The 20,424-nt window shown below is 47.3% G+C and overlaps 1 protein-coding gene across 1 annotated transcript in view; it reads right to left on the bottom strand.

Moving 5' to 3' along the window:
- Positions 1-20,424, bottom strand: part of LOC311228487 (LIM domain only protein 7-like) — a 185,702-nt gene that overhangs the window by 88,411 nt on the left and 76,867 nt on the right. Inside the window, 1 exon segment of the mRNA XM_084314390.1 lies at positions 2,882-2,988. Coding sequence (XP_084170516.1) covers positions 2,882-2,988 — 107 coding nt within the window.

Raw genomic sequence — 20,424 nt, 5'->3', positions numbered from 1 at the left:
AATGAGTAGCTACATTTATTTTACATTACATTAACATTTATACGGTCTTTGGCCCTTTGAGGGCAACCATAATGCTGATGTGGCCCTCTGTGAAAATGAGTTTGACACCCCTGGTCTACAGCATTGGTCTTGTGTAGTGTTTGGTGAATTTATTGTATATTTGCACATTCTCTGTGTACTTCACTTACTCTAATCACTGAGAAGTAGAATTGCTAAATGTGTTTTAGGTTAAGCACAGCAGTGTGTAACTGGTTCAAACAGAATTGTGTTTCATATGGTAACAAAATGTAGTTTTTATAAATTAGTGTATAGTTTGTGTTTAATTTAGCAAAGGATCTGAGGTGTTCTGATAATTGTGTGTGTGGTTGTGCTAATTGTGTGTAGTGTTTTGAAACACCGGGCCCTGTTTTCAAAATCGTGCTTAAGCAATCGAAAAAATTATATACATAATGTTTCAGTCTTCTCATAAAAAAAATATTAGATTTTGGGGTCTTTTCCTGCCTTTGGTCCGCTTTGCATTCACATCTCAAATGAACCGCAGCAGGGTTCACTTGCAAGAGTAAATGAGCTTTCACACCACCCCAAACCAACCGGACTATCCGAGGAAATTAACCAGGGTTCGATTAAAGCTTATTATAGTTTATCACAGTATCATGAGCATGTCTTTGTCAGTGGACACTGGACATGGGTATGGATGGCTCCAGGTGCTGCTGTGTTAAAGTGCACATCTTCAATACCTATCTGTACTATTTAAAAGCACAGTGCAGGACACACTCAAAGGTTATCGCACCTCAGAGATGGCAGTGGACATGTATGACAGGACATACTACCAGCCAAAGGAGGAAGCAGAAAAGGATGGATGAGTATGTAGTTGAGTCATCTTGTGGCACAAGCTCAGACCTCATGGAGATCAGCTGAGACAGAGACTGTTCTATCCAGTCCTTGACAGAATGCTGCAAGAGCTTGAGAGCAGGTTCTCATGAGTTGGAGAACAACGTATGAGAGGCATACAGGCATGTTATCCAGCCTCAGACCAGTTTCTCTCAGTGGAATTGCTGCAACCCCTCGCCACACATTACAATATCCAACTACTGCCAGAGGAGATCACAGTTGGAAAGTGTTTCCTGGCCAGGACAGGCAGAGATGCAGTCCCTACTATCCAAAGTGTCTTTTCCCTCCTGGATGATAATAATAATAATGCATTTGATTTATAATGCACCTTTCAAGACACTAAAAAAAAAGTCCACAAATCGGTGAATGAAAACATTTTATAGGATCAAATGAAAACTACTACTTGCTAAAAATCGATGTTTAAAAGTACTAAAAACCAAAGAAAAATACCGAACACTAACAAACATTCAGCACAGACAATGGGGATGCTGCCATCAAAAAAAAAAAAAAAAAAATGTAATTTTTTTTTTTTTTTTTTTTCAGATCCGGGGCTAGGAGAAAAACATCCGGGGCTAAAGCCCCGGAAGCCCAGGGCTAACGACGCCACTGGCACGCACACACACAGACAGACACACTAACACACACACACACACACACACACACACGCATGTGCAAACCCACATTATGTCATCTCGTCTTCCTCCTTTCTCTCACACAAGACAAACACACATTTTTGTTTCAGAACTGGAGAATCAACGGCTCGCTGTGGCTATATTACATTGTTTATTCAGAGGGCATGATTTGCTTAAGCGGCGACAACACAGGGAAGTGACTCTGGCTGGTTATTACCGTTCCGCCGGTGGAACACCATCCTTCTGCCGCACACTGATCCTTCTCCGCACTTCCTCTCCGCTCCATTACCATGTGTGGTTCCACTGTTTGATCCCTCCCACCACTAGGGGTGTAACGATGCATCGATTAATCGAAAAGCATCGATTCTAATGTGACGTTTCAACTGCGATCGATTTGAATATGTTAGAATCGATTATAATCTAAATTACAAAAAAGAAATATATATATATATATATATATATATATATATATATATATATATATATATATATATATATATATATATATATATATATATATATATATATATATATATATATATATATATATATATATATATATATATATATATATATATATATATATATATATATATATATATATATATATATATTTTGTATTTACCTATAGTCCATTCATGCTGAGTGAATCAGTTCCCCCAGCCACATTTGTGTATTCAAAATGTTTTGGGGAATTAACTGATAGAAAATGAATCGAAAATGAATCGAATCGAATCGTATCGAATCGTGGTCAAATGAAGAGATTTCATGATGCATTGAATCGTTGCCTGAATAATCGTAATCGAAATTAATCGCTGTGAGGTCACATCGTTACACCCCTACCCACCACCCACACACACACACATACACACACGCACGCACACACACACACACACACACACACGCGCGCGCGCGTGCGCGCGCACACGCACGCACACACACACACACACACACACACGCACACACGCACACACGCACACACACACACACACCCCTCGCCATGACAGGTGTCCGGGCAAGACGGGAATAAGTGAAACTGTGAATAGGGGCCGCCGACATGTCTTCTGTTGACCCCTAATAGAAACCTATATCTCCGGTATGAGAGAGAGGCTTCACACGAGGAGCCACGTGCTCTCAAACACAGTCAACAAGTTAAATTTAAACCCTAGGGTTCAGAAACACACACACACACACACACACACGCGCTCATCCCTTGCCGTGTCTACATGGTGGACAGCGTGCTCAGTGACAGTTGTGTCAAAAGAAGTCCTGTTACAGCGGACAGCAATCAAACGTGCGGCCATTAGCTGCGTTGTTATCCACAGTTAATTGGAGCTAACAGTATAAGGACAACTTACTTCACTGTGACTCTGGTGGACAGGTCTTGAAGGTCTCCCGAGTGGAAGAGCTGTGCTTCCTTTAGTCCTAGTGTCCCGCAGGCCTTGAGGAAGACGTTTAGATTGTCCTGGAGAGAGAGAGAGGGAGAGAGAGAGAGAGGAGAGAGAGAGAGAGCGAGAGAGAGAGAGAGAGAGAGAGAGAGAGAGAGAGAGAGAGAGAGAGAAAGAGAGAGAGAGAGGAAGAGAGAGAGAGAGAGAGAGAGAGAGAGAGGGGAAAGGGTTGTCCACCTTCAGGAGGCAAAAGAATAATCACTCAGGAATTCTCTGGCAGGGACACAACCCACGACTCATTGCCTTCCAAAGTTCATGTCACAGAGGAAATGAGAGGGACGGGGAGGAGCCTGTGTGTGTGTGTGTGTGTGTGTGTGTGTGTGTGTGTGTGTGTGTGTGTGTGTGTGTGTGTGTGCGTGTGTGTGTGTGTGTGTGTGTGTGTGTGTGTGTGTGTGTGTGTGTGTGTGTGTGTGTGTGTGTGTAGCAAATAAAAAGTTACACAACACAGAAGTCACACACACACACACCCACACACGCACACACCCGCTGACATGCAAGGGGAGGGCTGTGCCACAAGAAGAACTGACAGCAACAAAACTACCTGCGGGCTAAAGCCCGAGGAGCGGGGAGAGAGAGGGAGAATGAGGAAGGATGACATCAGAGCTACCCACTAAAGCCCCACCCACCATACCATGCAAGGCAAGGCTGCCACCCAGGAGCAGCGCCGCCACACTGCAGACTCCCGTCTCCGCTCTCTCCTCCTCTCACACCCTGATACTGTCCCTCCCCTCCCCTCCCTAGCCAAGCCCATTACTGGAGAATACCTGTGGAATCTATGGGGTGGTGGATTATTTTGGAGACGTGCGGTTGCTATAACAAAGGACGAGGTCGGGTGACAGAAACTGACAAAAAAATGTTTTGCCCCAAGCGACTTGGGAGGACCTGAGAGTGGAACGCAAAGTCTCTGCCTTTTACATGTTTCCAACCATTTTAACGTGTGTGTGTGTGTGTGTGTGAACAAAAATAAAAACTATAAACAAATATTGACTCCCTGGTGACAGTGGAATTTTCTTTTAAATGTGCTTTTACATCTTAATGTTTTTTAATGTAATTGTGTGCCTTTATCTTTATTCTGTTATTTCTTTGTTATTTTTTTATCGCTTTCCGCCTATTGTTATCTCTGCATTGTTGAAAACGAGGATCTACATAAAGGGTGAATGATGAATGAACACAAAAAAAGGTGTTGAAAAGCACACTTTGTTGTAAACTATACTTTGCACCTCTCATGCATTCACAGTACATACTGGTATGCTGTCAACAACATGCGTGTCTAGCGGACAGCAGCAGTGTCTTAGTCCCATGTGTCTTGTTGGTACATGTGCAACATCCCACTGGGACAGCACTCTCCAACAGCACTCCATGTGACGACACATGGCTTCAGCATTGAGGCTAGAAATAATTAGGGGGTAGCTGGCTATATTTAAACTGCAAACATGCTTATTAGCAAATGGCAGGAGAGAGAGCGCGAGAGAGAGAGGGAGAGTTGACGTCTCGTCCGAACAGCTTTGCTTGTGTCTAAGCGGCGGCTGGGGCCCCCATAGGTCACAGTAGGAGGCCCCCGGAAATGTCAAAGGTCAAACCCTTTTCCTTCTTGTGCTGGGGTCAATGGTGAGGGGAGCTGCTGATTATTCATAATGAGATTAATACAGTATACCATAGGGCTGGGCCTGGAAGGTATACCGTCATGGATCCATGCAAAGATATGGATGCATTTTTACTATACCGTCATCCACAATCAAGTTTCAAGTTTCAAGTTTCTTTAATAGTTGTCATACAGAAGTACAGAATACTTTTATACAAAATGCTTCTTACTGTTACGCTCCAGAGACTGTGCAAGACAAGATAAGTATGAAATAAAATAACATAGTATAGCATGTAAATTAGAAGTAAAAAGAAATGAGGTCACAGTGTTCAGTATAGACATATGTACAATGTTCGATGCAGAATAGACGTAACTGAGTTACCATATAATATACAATACTGTGCAGTGTACTAATACAATACTATATAGTGCAAGGCAGAAATGGGATGAGGTGCAATTTAGGTACAATTTACAGTGGGTGTACGAGTTGTAGTGCAAATCCTTTATCAATAAATATAAAGTGTGTTTGTGTGGTTTAAGTGAGTGTGTGCGTGTGGGTGTGTGTGCTGTGTGCATTTGATGGTTGTTGCATAGTGTTTATTGTTCGTTTAGCAGCCTGATGGCCTGGGGATAGAAGCTTCTTCTGAGTCTTTCTGTGCTCGCCTTAAGACTCCGGTATCGCTTGCCTGACCGCAGCAGTTCAAAGAGGCAGTTGTTCGGGTGGCTCGAGTCGTTAATAATTCTCTTAGCCTTCCCCCTGCACCGCTTGTTGTAAATGTTCTGGAGGGTGGGAAGCCCCCCTCCAATTGTGCGTTCGGCTGAACGTGTCACTCTTTGTAGTCTGCTACGGTCTTGTGCAGTGCTATTCCCAAACCAGGAGGTGATGTTGCCAGTCAGGATGCTCTCTATTGTACATGAGTAGAAGTTCCTAAGGATCTTCTGACTGACTTGGAACTTCCTTAGGAGCCTGAGGAAGTAGAGGCGTTGTCGTGCCTTCTTCACAACACTGTCAATGTGTGTGGTCCATGTCAAGTCCTCGGATATGTGGACTCCGAGGTACTTGAAACTGTTCACTCTCTCAACCGGTGCCCCGTCGATGCTGAGGGGGCTGTAGTCCTTGACCCCCGACCTCCTGAAGTCCACAATCATCTCTTTTGTTTTGCTGACGTTCAGGGAGAGGCAGTTCTCCTGACACCACTGTGACAGATTCTCTACCTATTCCAGGTAGGCCCTCTCGTCGTTGGCAGAGATCAGGCCCACCACTACTGTGTCATCAGCAAATTTGATGATTGTGTTGTTGTTCCGCTGTGCCACGCAGTCATGTGTGTACAGGGAGTAGAGGAGGGGGCTCAGAACACAGCCCTGGGGGGCCCCTATGTTGAGCGTGATGGATGACCTGTTGGGGCGATATGCAAATTGCAGGGGGTCCAGGTTGATGGGGAGGGAGGAACAGATGTAGCCCTTCACTAGCTTCTCAAAGCACTTCATGGCTATGGAGGTGAGGGCTACAGGGCGGTAGTCGTTGAGGCAAGCGGGCGTAGATTTTTTGGGTACAGGGATGATGGTGGACTTCTTCAGACAGGTGGGGATGACAGCCTGTTCCAAGGACAGGTTGAAGATGTCAGTGAATACCGGGGCCAGTTGGTCGGCACAGACTTTTAGGACGCGGCCGGGGATGCCGTCTGGTCCTGCTGCCTTCCTGATATAAACTTTTTTAAAGATCCGTCTCACCTCATGCTCTGTTACCCTGAACACTGAGTCTCCATCAGCAGACCCCCCCCCCCCCCCCCCCCCCATTGCCGTGGTTTGTAGGCTGGTGTTGTTATTCACAGCCTCAAACCTCGCATAGAAGGAATTGAGATAATTTGCTAAGGAGATGTCACTGTTCAGTTTGAGGGGGGTGCCTTTGTAATCTGTCATTGTTCTGAGGCCCTGCCACATGCCTCTAGAGTCAGCCTGTTCAAACTGAAGTTCAACTTTATCCCTGTAACGCCGTTTTGCCTCTATTACTGCTCTCCTGACGTTGTATCTTGCCGTCTTGTGTTCTTCCATGTTGCCTGTCACCAGCCCTGTGTTGTATGCTGATGTGCGCACTTTCAGTGCCTCACGGACGGATTTATCTACCCAGGGCTTTTGATTTGGGTAGATTCTAATTGTGGTAGAGGGGATTGTTTCTTCTACCAGAGTACAGACAAAGTCAAGCACCGTTTCAGTGTATTCGTTAATATTGGCTGTGTTATCACGGAATACCCTCCAGTCTGTGCATTCAAGTGCAGCTTGGAGTGCCTCCCCTGACGTCACGGTCCAACGCTTAACCTCTCGCGAGACCACCGGCGTTCGCTTGAGACTTTGTTTATACTTTGGCAAAAGAAAAATGGCGGCGTGATCGGACTTACCGAATGGGCTAAGAGCCTGTGACCTGTACCTAGAGCTGCCGCGATTACCGCATTACCGCGGTATCGCTGTTACATCACGGCCACCGCAGAGTAGGCTGAATACCGCATCACCGCTGTTTTTTATAATAATAATAATGAAGTACCCTCCTCTCGTTGGGCTTGCGGCTCTGCAGATATACCCTACTCCTCTATCGAGGTTCCAAGCGACCCTATTGGGTACCAGAAAAGTCACGTGAAACATTGCAGACCACTGATTGGTCAGAAGAGAGACGCGTCACACGTTGGGAGCGTCCTGCAGTTTTTTACATCCTGAATGTCAGCCATTGATCAGAGCTCATCACAATACGGCTAATAACGTTAGCTTTAGCTCCCCGCCGGAGTGGACTACCATCGCTCCTCAGGAGTAGTAAACGAGACATAATGATTTTACTGTCTGCAACGAATGTTATAATAAAAGCCCTTCGTTCTATACACTTGTCTGATTGAAAACTTTATTAACAGACCGCAGAATGGGACAACTCAGCACGCTCTGAGCAAAGAAAGGAACTGAGATGGTCCGGTAAATACGCTGATGTTATTGAACGTATAACTATATAATGGTAATGCCACAAAACGAATGCCTTTATTATAAAGTAGTAACTTTATAGTAATAATAATAAGAAGGGTCGGGGGGTTAACCACCCCTGCCCGCGACACCGAGTGAACGGCGCACGACCAGAGGGGAAACTTCGAATCCGTGTTTCACTTTCAATAACTAATGCGTGCTTGCCGAATCCCAAACAATATTCATGCTGCAAAGTCATCCTCTAAAGATCGACATTTAGACTAGAGGCAGGCTATATGCTATAAAAAGTAGACTACTACTAAAATTAAAAATGCATTCAAACTTTTTTTTTTTTTTTTTTGTGCGTGCGGTAATAACCGCGGCGGTAGGAAATATTTTGCAAATCTGTGCGGTAAGGAAAACATCAATACCGCGGCAGCTCTACCTGTACCCATTCTTAAATTGTGAGTATACATGGTCTAATATGTTCTCGCCTCTGGTGGGACAGGTCACATGCTGATAGAAATTCGGCAACACCTTTTTAAGACGCGCGCTGTTGAAATCGCCCAGAACCAGAATGGCAGCGTCAACGCTAGCTATCTGTTGTTTGTTTACCTCGTTGTGAAGTTTTGAAAGTGCGACCCCAGTGTTCGCGTGTGGTGGAATGTACACTCCGATGAGGATGATGGACGTTAACTCTCTTGGGAGGAAGAAGGGTCGACATTTTATCGTGATAAACTCCAGGTCTGGGGAGCAGTGGTTAGACAGTTCCTTTGCGTTGCCTAAATCGCACCACTCCTTGTTTATCATGAAGGCAATGCCGCCTCCTTTCTTCTTTAGTGACTCTTCTGCCGTCCGGTCCTTGCGGAGAACGAAGAAGTGGTCTGCCGGTTCTATTGCGTGATTCGGGACATCTGGACTCAGCCAAGTTTCTGTGAAACAGAGGACGTTACAATCCCGAATGTCCCTCTGGAATTGGATCCGTGCTCTGATGTCGTCCAGTTTATTTCCTATCGATTGCACATTGGCCAACAATATGCTGGGCAATGTGGTTCTGTGTCGTTTGGACCTCAGTCTGTTTCGGACTCCGGCTCTCTTTCCACGTCTTCGCGGCGGCTTCTCCTGGTCTTGGCCATGGCCATAACAAAGGATCTCGGCGGGCCATTGCTGCTGTTCAGCGATCCGATCCAGAGAGCAATCCAATCGGTAAGTTTTCCTTAATCCAATGTCAATGATTGACTGACGGTCATACACATATAATGCACCAATAGCTGGTGCAAATAAAACTCCTAATACTATAAAAATTAACAAAAGAAAGCACAGTCTCGACGGAGCGATCAGAAAGGCAGCCATCGGTGCAGATTGTAAAATAAATATACATACTATATTTTTAAAGATCCCCTCCACTCAGAAACATGTTTTTTTATGGTTAATTCCTCATGAAGGCATGACTTTGACTGTACCTATTCTTATTTGTGCATAACTTGTCATCAGAGTTCCCTTTTCACATTCTTCCACTGGAGAGCTTCTTTGTACTTCCTTGAAATCTGAGTTGCATGTGTGATGTCACTAACAGCCTGTCATGGTCCAATATGTGGTAACATGACACCTTTAGCTTCAGCATACACACACAGCATTCATTTGTTCAAACTGGCCGTTGTCTTGCCTCATGCTGTCTAGTATATATTCTTTCTAGTATAATTTTGTGTGTTTTTTTTGTATTATTATTATTAAAAAAAATTATAATAATTGTATTCTTGTAAGGCGGCTGGGTGGCGCAGAGGACATTGCGCTCGTCACCAACGCAAGAGACACCAGGTTCGAATCCGGCTGTCGGCGTTGCCTCCGGCTTGGGCCGGCCGCCATACTAACTCAATTGGCAGAGTTAGCGGGTGGAAGTCGATGGGTCGTAATCTGGACGTTGTGGACAGCGACTCCTACAGGTCGGTTGGGGGACACCTGCACAGCAGAGACAGGAAATGGCGGGGGTAGTGTGAGCCTCCCACATGTTACACCTCGCCAATGAGAGTCCGCGCTGGCAGGTGAAAAGATGTGACAGGCTGCCTCCTCGTGTATCGGAGGGGACACGTGATGCAAGGCTTCTATCCTCCCTACAACCGGCCAGTGGGGGGCATATGCGAGCAACGTTCAAGACAGGGGAGGGAAGAATTGGCACAGCGAAAATTGGGATGGGAGAAGAAAATTAAATAATTGTATTCTTGTGTGAAGCACTTTGTGACCTTGCTCTGTGAAAAGTGCTATACTAAATAAACTTTACTTACTTACACAGAAAGCTCAGTAGGTATTGACAGAACATACTGTAAGTGAATGGAATTCCAGGTAAATATCAATGGGCACATGTTACTCATTTGCATAATTTTTTTATAGATCCTAGCATTCTCAATGAGGGTAATGTGTAGATGCTGCTAAGACATTTTAGGTTTATTGAACAATTTGGTAGAAAAAAAACACATGTATACAAAATGTTCAGTGTAGAACATGCTTTAAAGGTTTAAAATACATTAACAAAAGTTTAATGGAATGTTTAAGAAAATAGACCATTTGGAATGAAATAGTGCCATACAATTGTATTAGAAGATAACAGCCACCCAAACCACAAACTGTTTGAGCTCATGTCATCTGTCAGACGGTACCGCAGTCTCAGGCAGGCCCGGACTGGCCATCGGGAGCACCGGGAGTTTTCCCGGTGGCCTGGCCTGCACAGATTAAAAAAGAAAAAATTATAATTTTTTTTTTTTTTTGTCAGGCCATTGTTTCTAGTTGTGGCGGCGGCGCGGCGCGATAGTTAGATAACCTAGATGGGTGGGGAACAACCAGGATTTCACTGTCTGCGACAGAGTTTCACTATCTGACTCTCTCTCTCACACACACAATGGAGCCGTGCTGCCACTTGTGATTGGTGGAGGCGGGACCAGGCGATACAACTGATTGACAGCGGAGGCGGCGAATGGAATGGCAGATGGCACTCAGATGCAGAATAACAGCCAGGCAATGAGCCAGGTAGTGAGGGACTCGGGAGAGATACAGTAGAGCGAAAGTCAATTAACGTTGATGTCAAGATGGACAGTGGAAGAAAGAGAAAGGGTGGAGGAGAGAGGGATAAAACAAAGAAAAAGAAAGGCCCTTACAGGAGAGTGGTTAACTGTATTATAATAGTAAATAGAAAAATATGTTGTGCTCTTGCTTTTTTCTTTTTGAAGGTGGAGAGAGTAGCATTGCTAGTGCCACAACAGTTTTATTTGAGGTCCATAACAGTACATTGTACTAAGCAATTGTTGGCTCATTAGTTTGTGATTCACATGCACTAAAATTCACCAGAATGCAGGAAATTAAGTCTTTGTAACAAAAAATTTCCTGGTGGGGGACCCCCAGACCCCCGCTTAAAAAGTGGCCTGACTGGGGCTATATTTCGCGCTATATCTCCCGGTATGAATTATTTCCCCAGTCCGGCCCTGGTCTCAGGTCCACATCCAAAAGAACACTGAACAGCTACTTCCACCGGGAAAACAGACTAGAGACAGACTCTAAATCATAGGTGTCAAACTCACGGCCCGCGGGCCAAATCCGGCCCGCCACGTCATTTGATGTGGCCCCCCAAGAGCTCAGGCAAAAAAAATAAAAATAAATAAAAAAAAAAATTTTTTTACATTAATATTGGGTTAAAAAATAGCAGTGTTAAAATAATTGTGGGTTAATGCATTAATAAAGCTTTAACTTTGACAGCCTTAGTTATTACACATTCTTACACATACATGTATGTTGAACATCTGAGGTAACAAAGGAAAAAAGCCAAAAGCACTTACTCCTCAGACATTCTTTGACAATTTTACAGCCCAAAATACAAAAAAGATCCAGGCGGAATAGGTAACAAAGGGTTGAAGAAATATTGTCTGAACTGTCAGATGAAAACTGGCTGTGTGACATAACCGAGCATCTCGCTCAATTGAATAAGAAGCTGTAGGGACGCAAACAAGTCCCACCCAAAACTTGACCAATATAGTTGTGAATTGAGACAACCCTTATTTTGTTATTTTTTAGTACAGTTACAGTTGTGTGTTCATGCAGACACATAATAGCAATTTCTTTACGAATTGAAAATGGGGGACCCTGATGTAAACAAGTCGAAAGTCTTTCTCTGGTCTGCATCCCCTTAACAATTGTGTGTATTGAGCTGTACTGTACTGTACCCATTCTGCAATCTGCTAATTAAAGTTAATTAAACTATCTTCCATTAGTTGGATGTATGGCCTCTGCAAGGTTGTGTGCAGCCATTTGTTTTTGTAACATCTGCTACATCTGTCCCACGTGTTCTTTGCAGCTCACAGTTGTTAGTTCTGCCCCTCTTGACTGTGACAAAAAGGTTTTGAACAAACTTAATGTCATAGCTTGTATTTGATGATATTCTTCTTTGTTATTTACTTGAATGGTTTGATCATTGATTGGTGGAGTAATATGGGGTTCTGATAAACTAAAATTATTTGTTAAAATAACATAAGCTAACATATATTTTTACATTTATGCAAATGAATATGCAATATGTATAACTTGAATAAGTAATAAATACAGAAACACCATGTTTAACAATATGTAAATGTGTAGCTACATTTATTTTACATTACATTAACATTTATACGGTCTTTGGCCCTTTGAGGGCAACCATAATGCTGATGTGGCCCTCTGTGAAAATGAGTTTGACACCCCTGCTCTAAATGATCACACGAGCATACACACAAAAGTGACTTACACACCACACAACCACACTTATTACACACACTGCTGCTATTTATACTGTAGGATCTAAAACAAAAAAAAAAAAAAAAACTGTCCACTGTTTTTTACCTTCAATTGTATTGTATGATTTGTATAGATTGTTGTGTATTGTTGTCTAAAAATCGACTATGGCCGAGGAGCCGGGAAAAACAAGCATCATACGTTTTTCTGAATGTATGTACATAAAAAAAATTTAAATTAAAACTGTTACAATAAAATGATCTGAAACTGAATCTGAAATATGTCCCCATCAAATATGAAGTTATCCATGCAAGAGTATGGAATCTTATAATACTGTCTTCCACAATATATATATATATATATATATATATATATCATCATCATAAGATATATATATTATATACTTTTGAATAAAAAATCCTTGCAGTATTAAAAAAGTATAAAAAAAGAAAATAGATAATTTTGAATTAAATAGCTCCATGACAACTGTACATGTGTTATGGTTTGTAAACAACCCCAACAGCACGGCACAGACAGGTAGTTCAGAGTTAGCCAAAAACCAGGGCGTATTTATTTACAAAACAGAAATGAGCGAAAACAACAAAAAGCACAAGGGGAGAAATGTTCTTGGCAGAGTTGTCTGCGGCTCTGCAGCTCGTCTTCAGAGCAGAGACGGCACTGTGGCGTTGCGCCTCTGACTCTGCGGCTCTGCAGCTACTTGACGATCCACTCGGGAAGGAAACAGAGAGAGAGATAATGTCAACAAGACGAGCGAACGGAATACAAGGCAGTCCAGTATTGTTTAGCTGATTCAGTAACAACAACAAGCGGCTCCTCTTCAGTGTTACCCAAACACACAAAAAACAGAAAGGTCCCGAGTCCAGGAAAATGCGAGAAAAACAGAGTATCCACATTTTTTTTTCCAAAACTCACCAAGGCGCAATTGCGCAAAGCGGTCTATGAGGCAGAGATCCAACGGATGGCAGAGAAAAGCAACAGCGGCGAATTCCATAGACATCCTGGAGAAAAACAGACGAGGTACAACACGGGAGGAAACAAGCAGCAGCCAGTGGTAATCCAAAACGAATCGACACAGAACGTTAGGAACACCAGAGTATATAAGGGCTCCACCGAGCTGATTAGAACTCACTTCAGGTGTGCGAAGGTAATTGGTACCTTGAAGCGTGCGGAATCGGACCAGTCCTCACAGTACCCCCCCCTCCACGGGAGCCACCCGGCGACCTGCCCGGCCTCGGCTTCCCCGGATGGGACCGATGGAAGTCGGTGATCAGGGCGGGGTCCATGATGAGCTGGCGGGAGACCCAGCTCCGTTCCTCCGGACCGTATCCCTCCCAGTCCACCAGGTACTGGAACCCCCGTCCCCGCCGTCGGACGTCCATGAGCTGACGGACCTTCCACTGGGGGTGTCCGTCCACCATCTCGGGAGGAGGCGGATCTGGAGCAGGAGGCATCAGGGGACTGAGAGAGACAGGTTTAACCCGGGACACATGGAAAACAGGGTGAATGCGCATGGACGCAGGAAGCTTAAGACTCACCGCCGCGGGACTGAGCACCTTCTGGATCTCAAAAGGGCCGACGAACCGGGGGTTAAGCTTCTTGGCCGAGGATCGAAGCGGAAGATCCTTGGCGGACAACCATACCCTCTGCCCAGGGTGGTACGTCGGCGCAGGGATCCGGCGTCGGTCAGCTCCACGACTGGCGCTCTCCGATGACCGGAGCAGCGCAGTCCTGGTGATCTCCCAGACCTGACGACACCGGTCGAGATGATCCTGCACGGAGGGAACTGCCACTTCCGACTCCTGTGCAGGGAAAAGAGGGGGTTGGTAGCCCAGGGATACCGCAAATGACGAGAGGCCGGTGGCGGAACTGACCAGGGAGTTGATGGCGTACTCGACCCAGGGGAGGAACCGGCTCCAGGAAGCGGGTCTCTCGGCGGCAACACAACGGAGAGCAGACTCCACGCTCTTGTTCATCCTCTCTGTTTGTCCTTTAGTCTGGGGATGATAACCAGACGAAAGACTGACAGTTGCCCCCAATCCCTTGCAAAAGGCCCGCCATACCTGGGAAGTGAACTGGGGACCCCGGTCCGAGACGACGTCCTGGGGAAAACCATGGAGGCGGAACACGTGGCTTGTCAGGAGGTCTGCAGTCTCGGAAGCCGAGGGAAGCTTGGGAAGGGCCACGAGGTGAACTCCCTTGCTGAACCGATCCACCACAGTCAGAAGGCACGTGTTTCCCTGGGACGAAGGAAGACCCGTGACGAAGTCCAACGCCACATGGGACCAAGGGCGGCTCGGAATGGGAAGTGGCTGTAATAGCCCGGAGGGTGCCTGGTGGGAGGCCTTGCTGCGGGCGCAGACCGCGCAGGCCAAAACAAACTCCTTGACGTCGTTCCTCATGGTGGGCCACCAGAATCGACGAGCCAGGAAGGAGTAAGTGCGATGAACGCCGGGGTGGCTGGCAAAACGGCTGGTATGGCCCCATTGGAGAACCCGGGACCGGACTGAGTCGGGGACGAAGAGGCGACGAACGGGTACGTTGCTGGGAGTGGGATGGAAACGTAGGGCACGCCTGACCACGGTTTCGATGCCCAAGGTGACCACTCCCATCACCCTGGCCTCTGGGAGGATGGGAGTCGGATCCTCAGTGGTTGGAGCCCCCTTGGAGTGTAACCGGGACAGAGAGTTGGCCTTCATGTTGCGGGACCCAGGGCGAAAGGTCAGCGAGAAGTCGAACCGACTGAGGAAGCTGGCCCACCTTGCCTGCCGGCCGTTGAGGCGCTTGGATGCACGGATGTACGTCAAGTTCTTATGGTCCGTCCAAATGGTGAACGGTTCCTCGGCCCCCTCCAGCCAATGACGCCACTCCTCCAAGGCAGCCACTACCGCCAGCAGCTCCCGATTGCCAATGTCATAGTTCCTCTCGGCAGGAAGGAAACGACGTGAGTAGAAAGCGCACGGATGGACCTTCTGGTCCGTCGCCGACCGCTGAGACAAGATAGCCCCTAGTCCAGTATCCGAGGCGTCCACCTCCACAATGAACTGCCTCTTGGGGTCTGGGTGGAGCAAGACCGGGGCGGTGGTGAACCTCTTCTTGAGGGAACGGAACGCAGCGCAGGCCGCTGGAGACCAGTCAAATGGCAGGGAGGGAGAGGTTAGCCTGGTAAGTGGTTCCGCCACCTGGCTGTAGTTCCGGATGAATCTCCGGTAGAAGTTTGCGAACCCGAGGAAGCTCTGTAGCTCCTTCCGAGAGGTGGGTTCCGGCCACTCCTCCACGGCCCGGATCTTGCGAGGGTCAGCTCGGGTCAGGCCGCTCTCCACGATGAAGCCTAGGTAATCGACGGAGTCGGAGTGGAAACGGCACTTCTCTGCCTTAACGAAGAGCCGATTGTGGAGGAGGCGCTCCAGCACACGGCGGACATGCTGGACGTGTTCCTCGAGGGTCTTGGAGAAGATGAGGATGTCGTCCAGGTATACCACCACAAACTCCTCGAGCATGTCACGGAGGACGTTGTTCATGAGCGCCTGGAATACCGCCGGAGCGTTGGTGAGGCCGAACGGCATCACCAGGTACTCGTAATGACCCCTGGGAGTCTTGAAGGCGGTCTTCCATTCATCGCCCTCTCGGATACGGACCAGATGGTAGGCACTCCGGAGGTCCAGTTTGGTGAAGACGGTAGCCTGGGTGAGGGGCTCGAAGGTGGAGTTCATGAGAGGAAGAGGATACTTGTTCTTAATGGTGATCTCGTTGAGTTGGCGATAGTCAATGCAGGGTCGAAGGTCTCCATCCTTCTTTCCAACAAAAAAGAAACCGGCCGCCACCGGGGAGGAAGAGGGCCGAATGAGGCCTGCTGCCAAGGACTCAGAGATGTATTTCTCCATCGCTGCCTTCTCAGGGACGGTCAGACTGTAGAGGCGGCTGCCGGGAAGGGGGGCCCCTGAGCGGAGGTCGATGGCACACTCGTAAGGCCGGTGAGGCGGAAGGGCCTGAGCCCGGGACTTGCTGAAAACCTCCCCGAGGTCGTGGTACTCGGGGGGAATAGTTGAGAGGTCCGGGAGCGGCACACAAGGGGAACTCCGGGGCGAAGGACTGGACGCCGCCTGAAGACACTGGGCATGACAAGAGGAGCTCCACCCCCTGATGGTGCCAGAGGACCAGGCGATGTGGGGCTCATGCAGCGCGAGCCAGGGCCGACCAAGGACTACTGGGACAAGAGGGGATCTGGTAATAAAAAACTGGAGTCTCTCAACCTGGTTACCAGCAATGGTGAGGAGGACAGGACAGGTGCGTTGAGTGATGTCAGCCAGGCGGTGCTGATCCAGCGCGAAGACCTCCAAGGGCCTCTCGAGGTCCTCAAGTGGAATGTTGGCCTGGGTGGCAAACTCAACGTCCAGGAAACTCTCGTCAGCACCCGAGTCAATGAGTGCCACCACCGTCGCCCGTTGGTCCGCCCAGGCTAGGGTGACGCTCGTCAGACGGTTAGGTGGTGCACGGGTGTGGGAACAAGAAAAACGGCTCACCAGGATCTCCCGGGGTCCCGGCGAGCCTGGTCTTTTGGCCGGGTAGGGCAATTGGAGATACGGTGTCCATCCCGGCCGCAGTAGAGACAAAGGCCGGACCTGAGCCTGGACTCCCGTTCAGCCTGGCTAAGGTGTGTGCGTCCCAGCTGCATGGGTTCCTCCTTTGCCACAGACCGGGAGGGGAAAAGGCCACCAGTCGTGGAGGGGGCAGGACGGTCAGCAGTACTGTCATGAGTACGGGGGGTCTGGGGAACGTCTGGGGGTCCCAGTCGGGCTCTCTCACGCCTTCTCTCCCGGAGGCGTCCGTCGATGCGAATAGCGAGGCTGATTAGGCCCTCGAGAGAATCGGGCTCCTCTCGGGTCGCGAGCTGGTCCCTTACAGCGTCGTTGAGCCCCCTCAGGAAGGTGAGATGAAGCGCCCGATCGTTACAACCGCTCTCGGTTGCGGCCAGTCTGAACTCCAGCGCGTAGTCGGTGACACTGCCACTACCCTGCCGGAAGGTGCCCAACCGAGCTCCTGGGTCCTGGCCACGAGCTGGGTGGTGGAAAACCCTTCGGAGCTCTGCCACGAAGTCTGGGTAGGAGAAACAAAAATCAGCACTCATAGACCAGGAAGCAGTAACCCACTGTGCTGCTCGGCCTGTGAGCAGGTTAGTCATGTAAGCTACTCGGGCTCCCTCTGACGTAAATCGGCTGGGTTGATGAAGGAAAACCAACTCACATTGCATGATGAATGTGGCACAATCCTCGAAGTTACCGTTGATCAAACGTGGTTCGGAGAGACGGGGCTCCCGAGGTGCGAGGTCGGGAGGTGCGGGGTCTGTCGCGGCTGCGGGTGGTGATCTGGCTGGGACTCCTGGCACAGGTGGGGTTAAAAGCAGGGTGTTAAATGCTGCACTGAGAGCCTGTAGCTGGTGCAGAATATCAGCCTTCTGATTACCCTGGGTTGTCTGCTGGGTGGCCAGAGTGTTAAGAGACTCCTGAATAGGCTGGACCTGGGCCCGGAGGTCCTGCACAGCAGCCGCAGCCGCACCTAACTGTTGGGTGTGGTCGTTGGTCAACTCGATCTGGACCGCCAACGCTGCCCTAACTCTGTCTGTGTCGGCTGGGGTCGACATGGTCGGGTCGTAATGTTATGGTTTGTAAACAACCCCAACAGCATGGCACAGACAGGTAGTTCAGAGTTAGCCAAAAACCAGGGCGTATTTATTTACAAAACAGAAATGAGCAAAAACAACAAAAAGCACAAGGGGAGAAATGTTCTTGGCAGAGTTGTCTGCGGCTCTGCAGCTCGTCTTCAGAGCAGAGACGGCACTGTGGCGTTGCGCCTCTGACTCTGCGGCTCTGCAGCTACTTGACGATCCACTCGGGAAGGAAACAGAGAGAGAGATAATGTCAACAAGACGAGCGAACGGAATACAAGGCAGTCCAGTATTGTTTAGCTGAGTCAGTAACAACAACAAGCGGCTCCTCTTCAGTGTTACCCAAACACACAAAAAACAGAAAGGTCCCGAGTCCAGGAAAATGCGAGAAAAACAGAGTATCCAAAAATGTCCAAAACTCACCAAGGCGCAATTGCGCAAAGCGGTCTATGAGGCAGAGATCCAACGGATGGCAGAGAAAAGCAACAGCGGCGACTTCCATAGACGTCCTGGAGAAAAACAGACGAGGTACAACACGGGAGGAAACAAGCAGCAGCCAGTGGAAATCCAAAACGACCCGACACAGAACGTTAGGAACACCAGAGTATATAAGGGCTCCACCGAGCTGATTAGAACTCACTTCAGGTGCGCGAAGGTAATTGGTACCTTGAAGCGTGCAGAATCGGACCAATCCTCACAACATGATAAAGATAAAATGCTGTCATAATACATTAAATTCATACTGCCATCACATCAAATCAAATAAAAAACATAGTGATGTGATATTTTGGCTTTATTACAGAGCGTTAATACAGTAGAGGTATTTATTTTGGCTGTGGAAAGGATAATCTAATATGTCACGTGATCATGAAAGGAGTAGGTGCTGGGAGCAGAGAGTGAAGACTAATATTCAGTTGATCAGTTGATTGACTGATTCATTAATCACAAAGATTTGATATCCTACGCTCCACCAGAACAAGCCTGAACTCCTCCGAAACACCTACCTGACAGAGAAAAGCAGTTCCCATGTGCATTCTTCAGTGACAGTGTCTTTTATGACGTTACTTGTTATCCATTGTGTATGGTATGAACAGTGGCTGCAATTTAAGGTAAGGCAGCAAAGTGCACACTATGGCAACTTTCATGGACTGACAAGACAATGACGGTCATAAACCATCAAGAGGTTACGTATGAATGCAGTTTCAACATGCGTTGTATCTGCTGTAGTGTTGCAATGTGACAGTATGTGTCTTCTTCTACCTCCCTGGTACATGATGTACTGTAACTGTTTAACAGATTTGTATCTGTTTTTATCTGTGTTTATCTTGTATTTGATTGTTTTTATTATGTTTTTATTGATGTGTTAATTGTTTTACTGATCTTTTTTCTCACCTTTACAATACTGTATATTCATCTGTGTTTTCTATTTTACCTGGCATGTAACTTGACATTGTTGCAAATGAGGACAAATTCAACAGATTTTTATAATTAACACTTTGATCGCCGGGGTTAAATTCATAATTTACCATCCCTCGCCAGCCCTATTTAACATGGAGAAGTTCCCCTTCTTTGCAGGGCTATAACTTTTAAAATGTTATTGCTAAATTGACATTACTATGGCCCATTCAACGTCCTATATCTATTGTTCAGGGTGTAGCAACGTTATACTTTTTCATTCACATATTCATACTAAAATACGGTCTAAAGTATAAGTATGTTTTTATCGTTTTCTGCAGCTTTCTCCAGAACTTGATTTATAGCCCTAAATGCATTATATTGATGATCAAATACAGTTTGGTAGGAATCTGTGCGAGATAAAAAATTTCAACTGGACGTGCTTCTAGGAGTTACTACGTATGATCTGATGTTGACCGGATGGGCGGGGGGTCTGTTATGGTTTGTAACCGACCCCAATCGCACAACACAAGACAGGTATGAGAGTAAGCCAAGAACTGGGCATTTATTGAAACACACAGAAAACGGCACTGTCCCTTTAAGGGAGAACAAAGAATACTGGAAAACAAGAAAGGGAAAAGGGCACAGTGCCTTTAGGAGGCGAGCTGGCTAAGGGGAAGGCTAAGGGAACAGGACCAGGGCAAGGGAAAAGGGCAGGAACAAGGAGGACTAGAGAGGGGAAACAGGGACAGAGGCTCGCGGAGGCGGGCTGGGGAGAGGGAGGACTGGAAGGACTAGACAGGGAGGACTAGGATGACTAGGAGGACTGGGAGGACTGGACAGGGAGGGCTAGGAGGACTAGAGAGGGGAAACAGGGACAGAGGCTCGCGGAGGCGGGCTGGGGACAGAGAGGACTAGGATGACTAGGAGGACTGGAAGGACAGGGAGGACTAGGAGGACTAGACGGACTGGACGGACTGGACAGGGAGGACTAGAGAACTGGACAGGGAGGACTTGGAAACGGGGCGAAGACTGGAGCTGCTTTCAGGGACAGAGAAAACTGACAAAGCCTGGGATACAAGCATTAGAAGAATGTTGCTG

Source organism: Notolepis coatsorum (assembly GCF_963971535.1).
Source record: "Notolepis coatsorum genome assembly, chromosome: 5".
Lineage (NCBI taxonomy): Eukaryota > Metazoa > Chordata > Actinopteri > Aulopiformes > Paralepididae > Notolepis > Notolepis coatsorum.
Note: the sequence above shows the minus strand (reverse complement) of the source record. Positions and strands in the feature narration are given on the sequence as shown.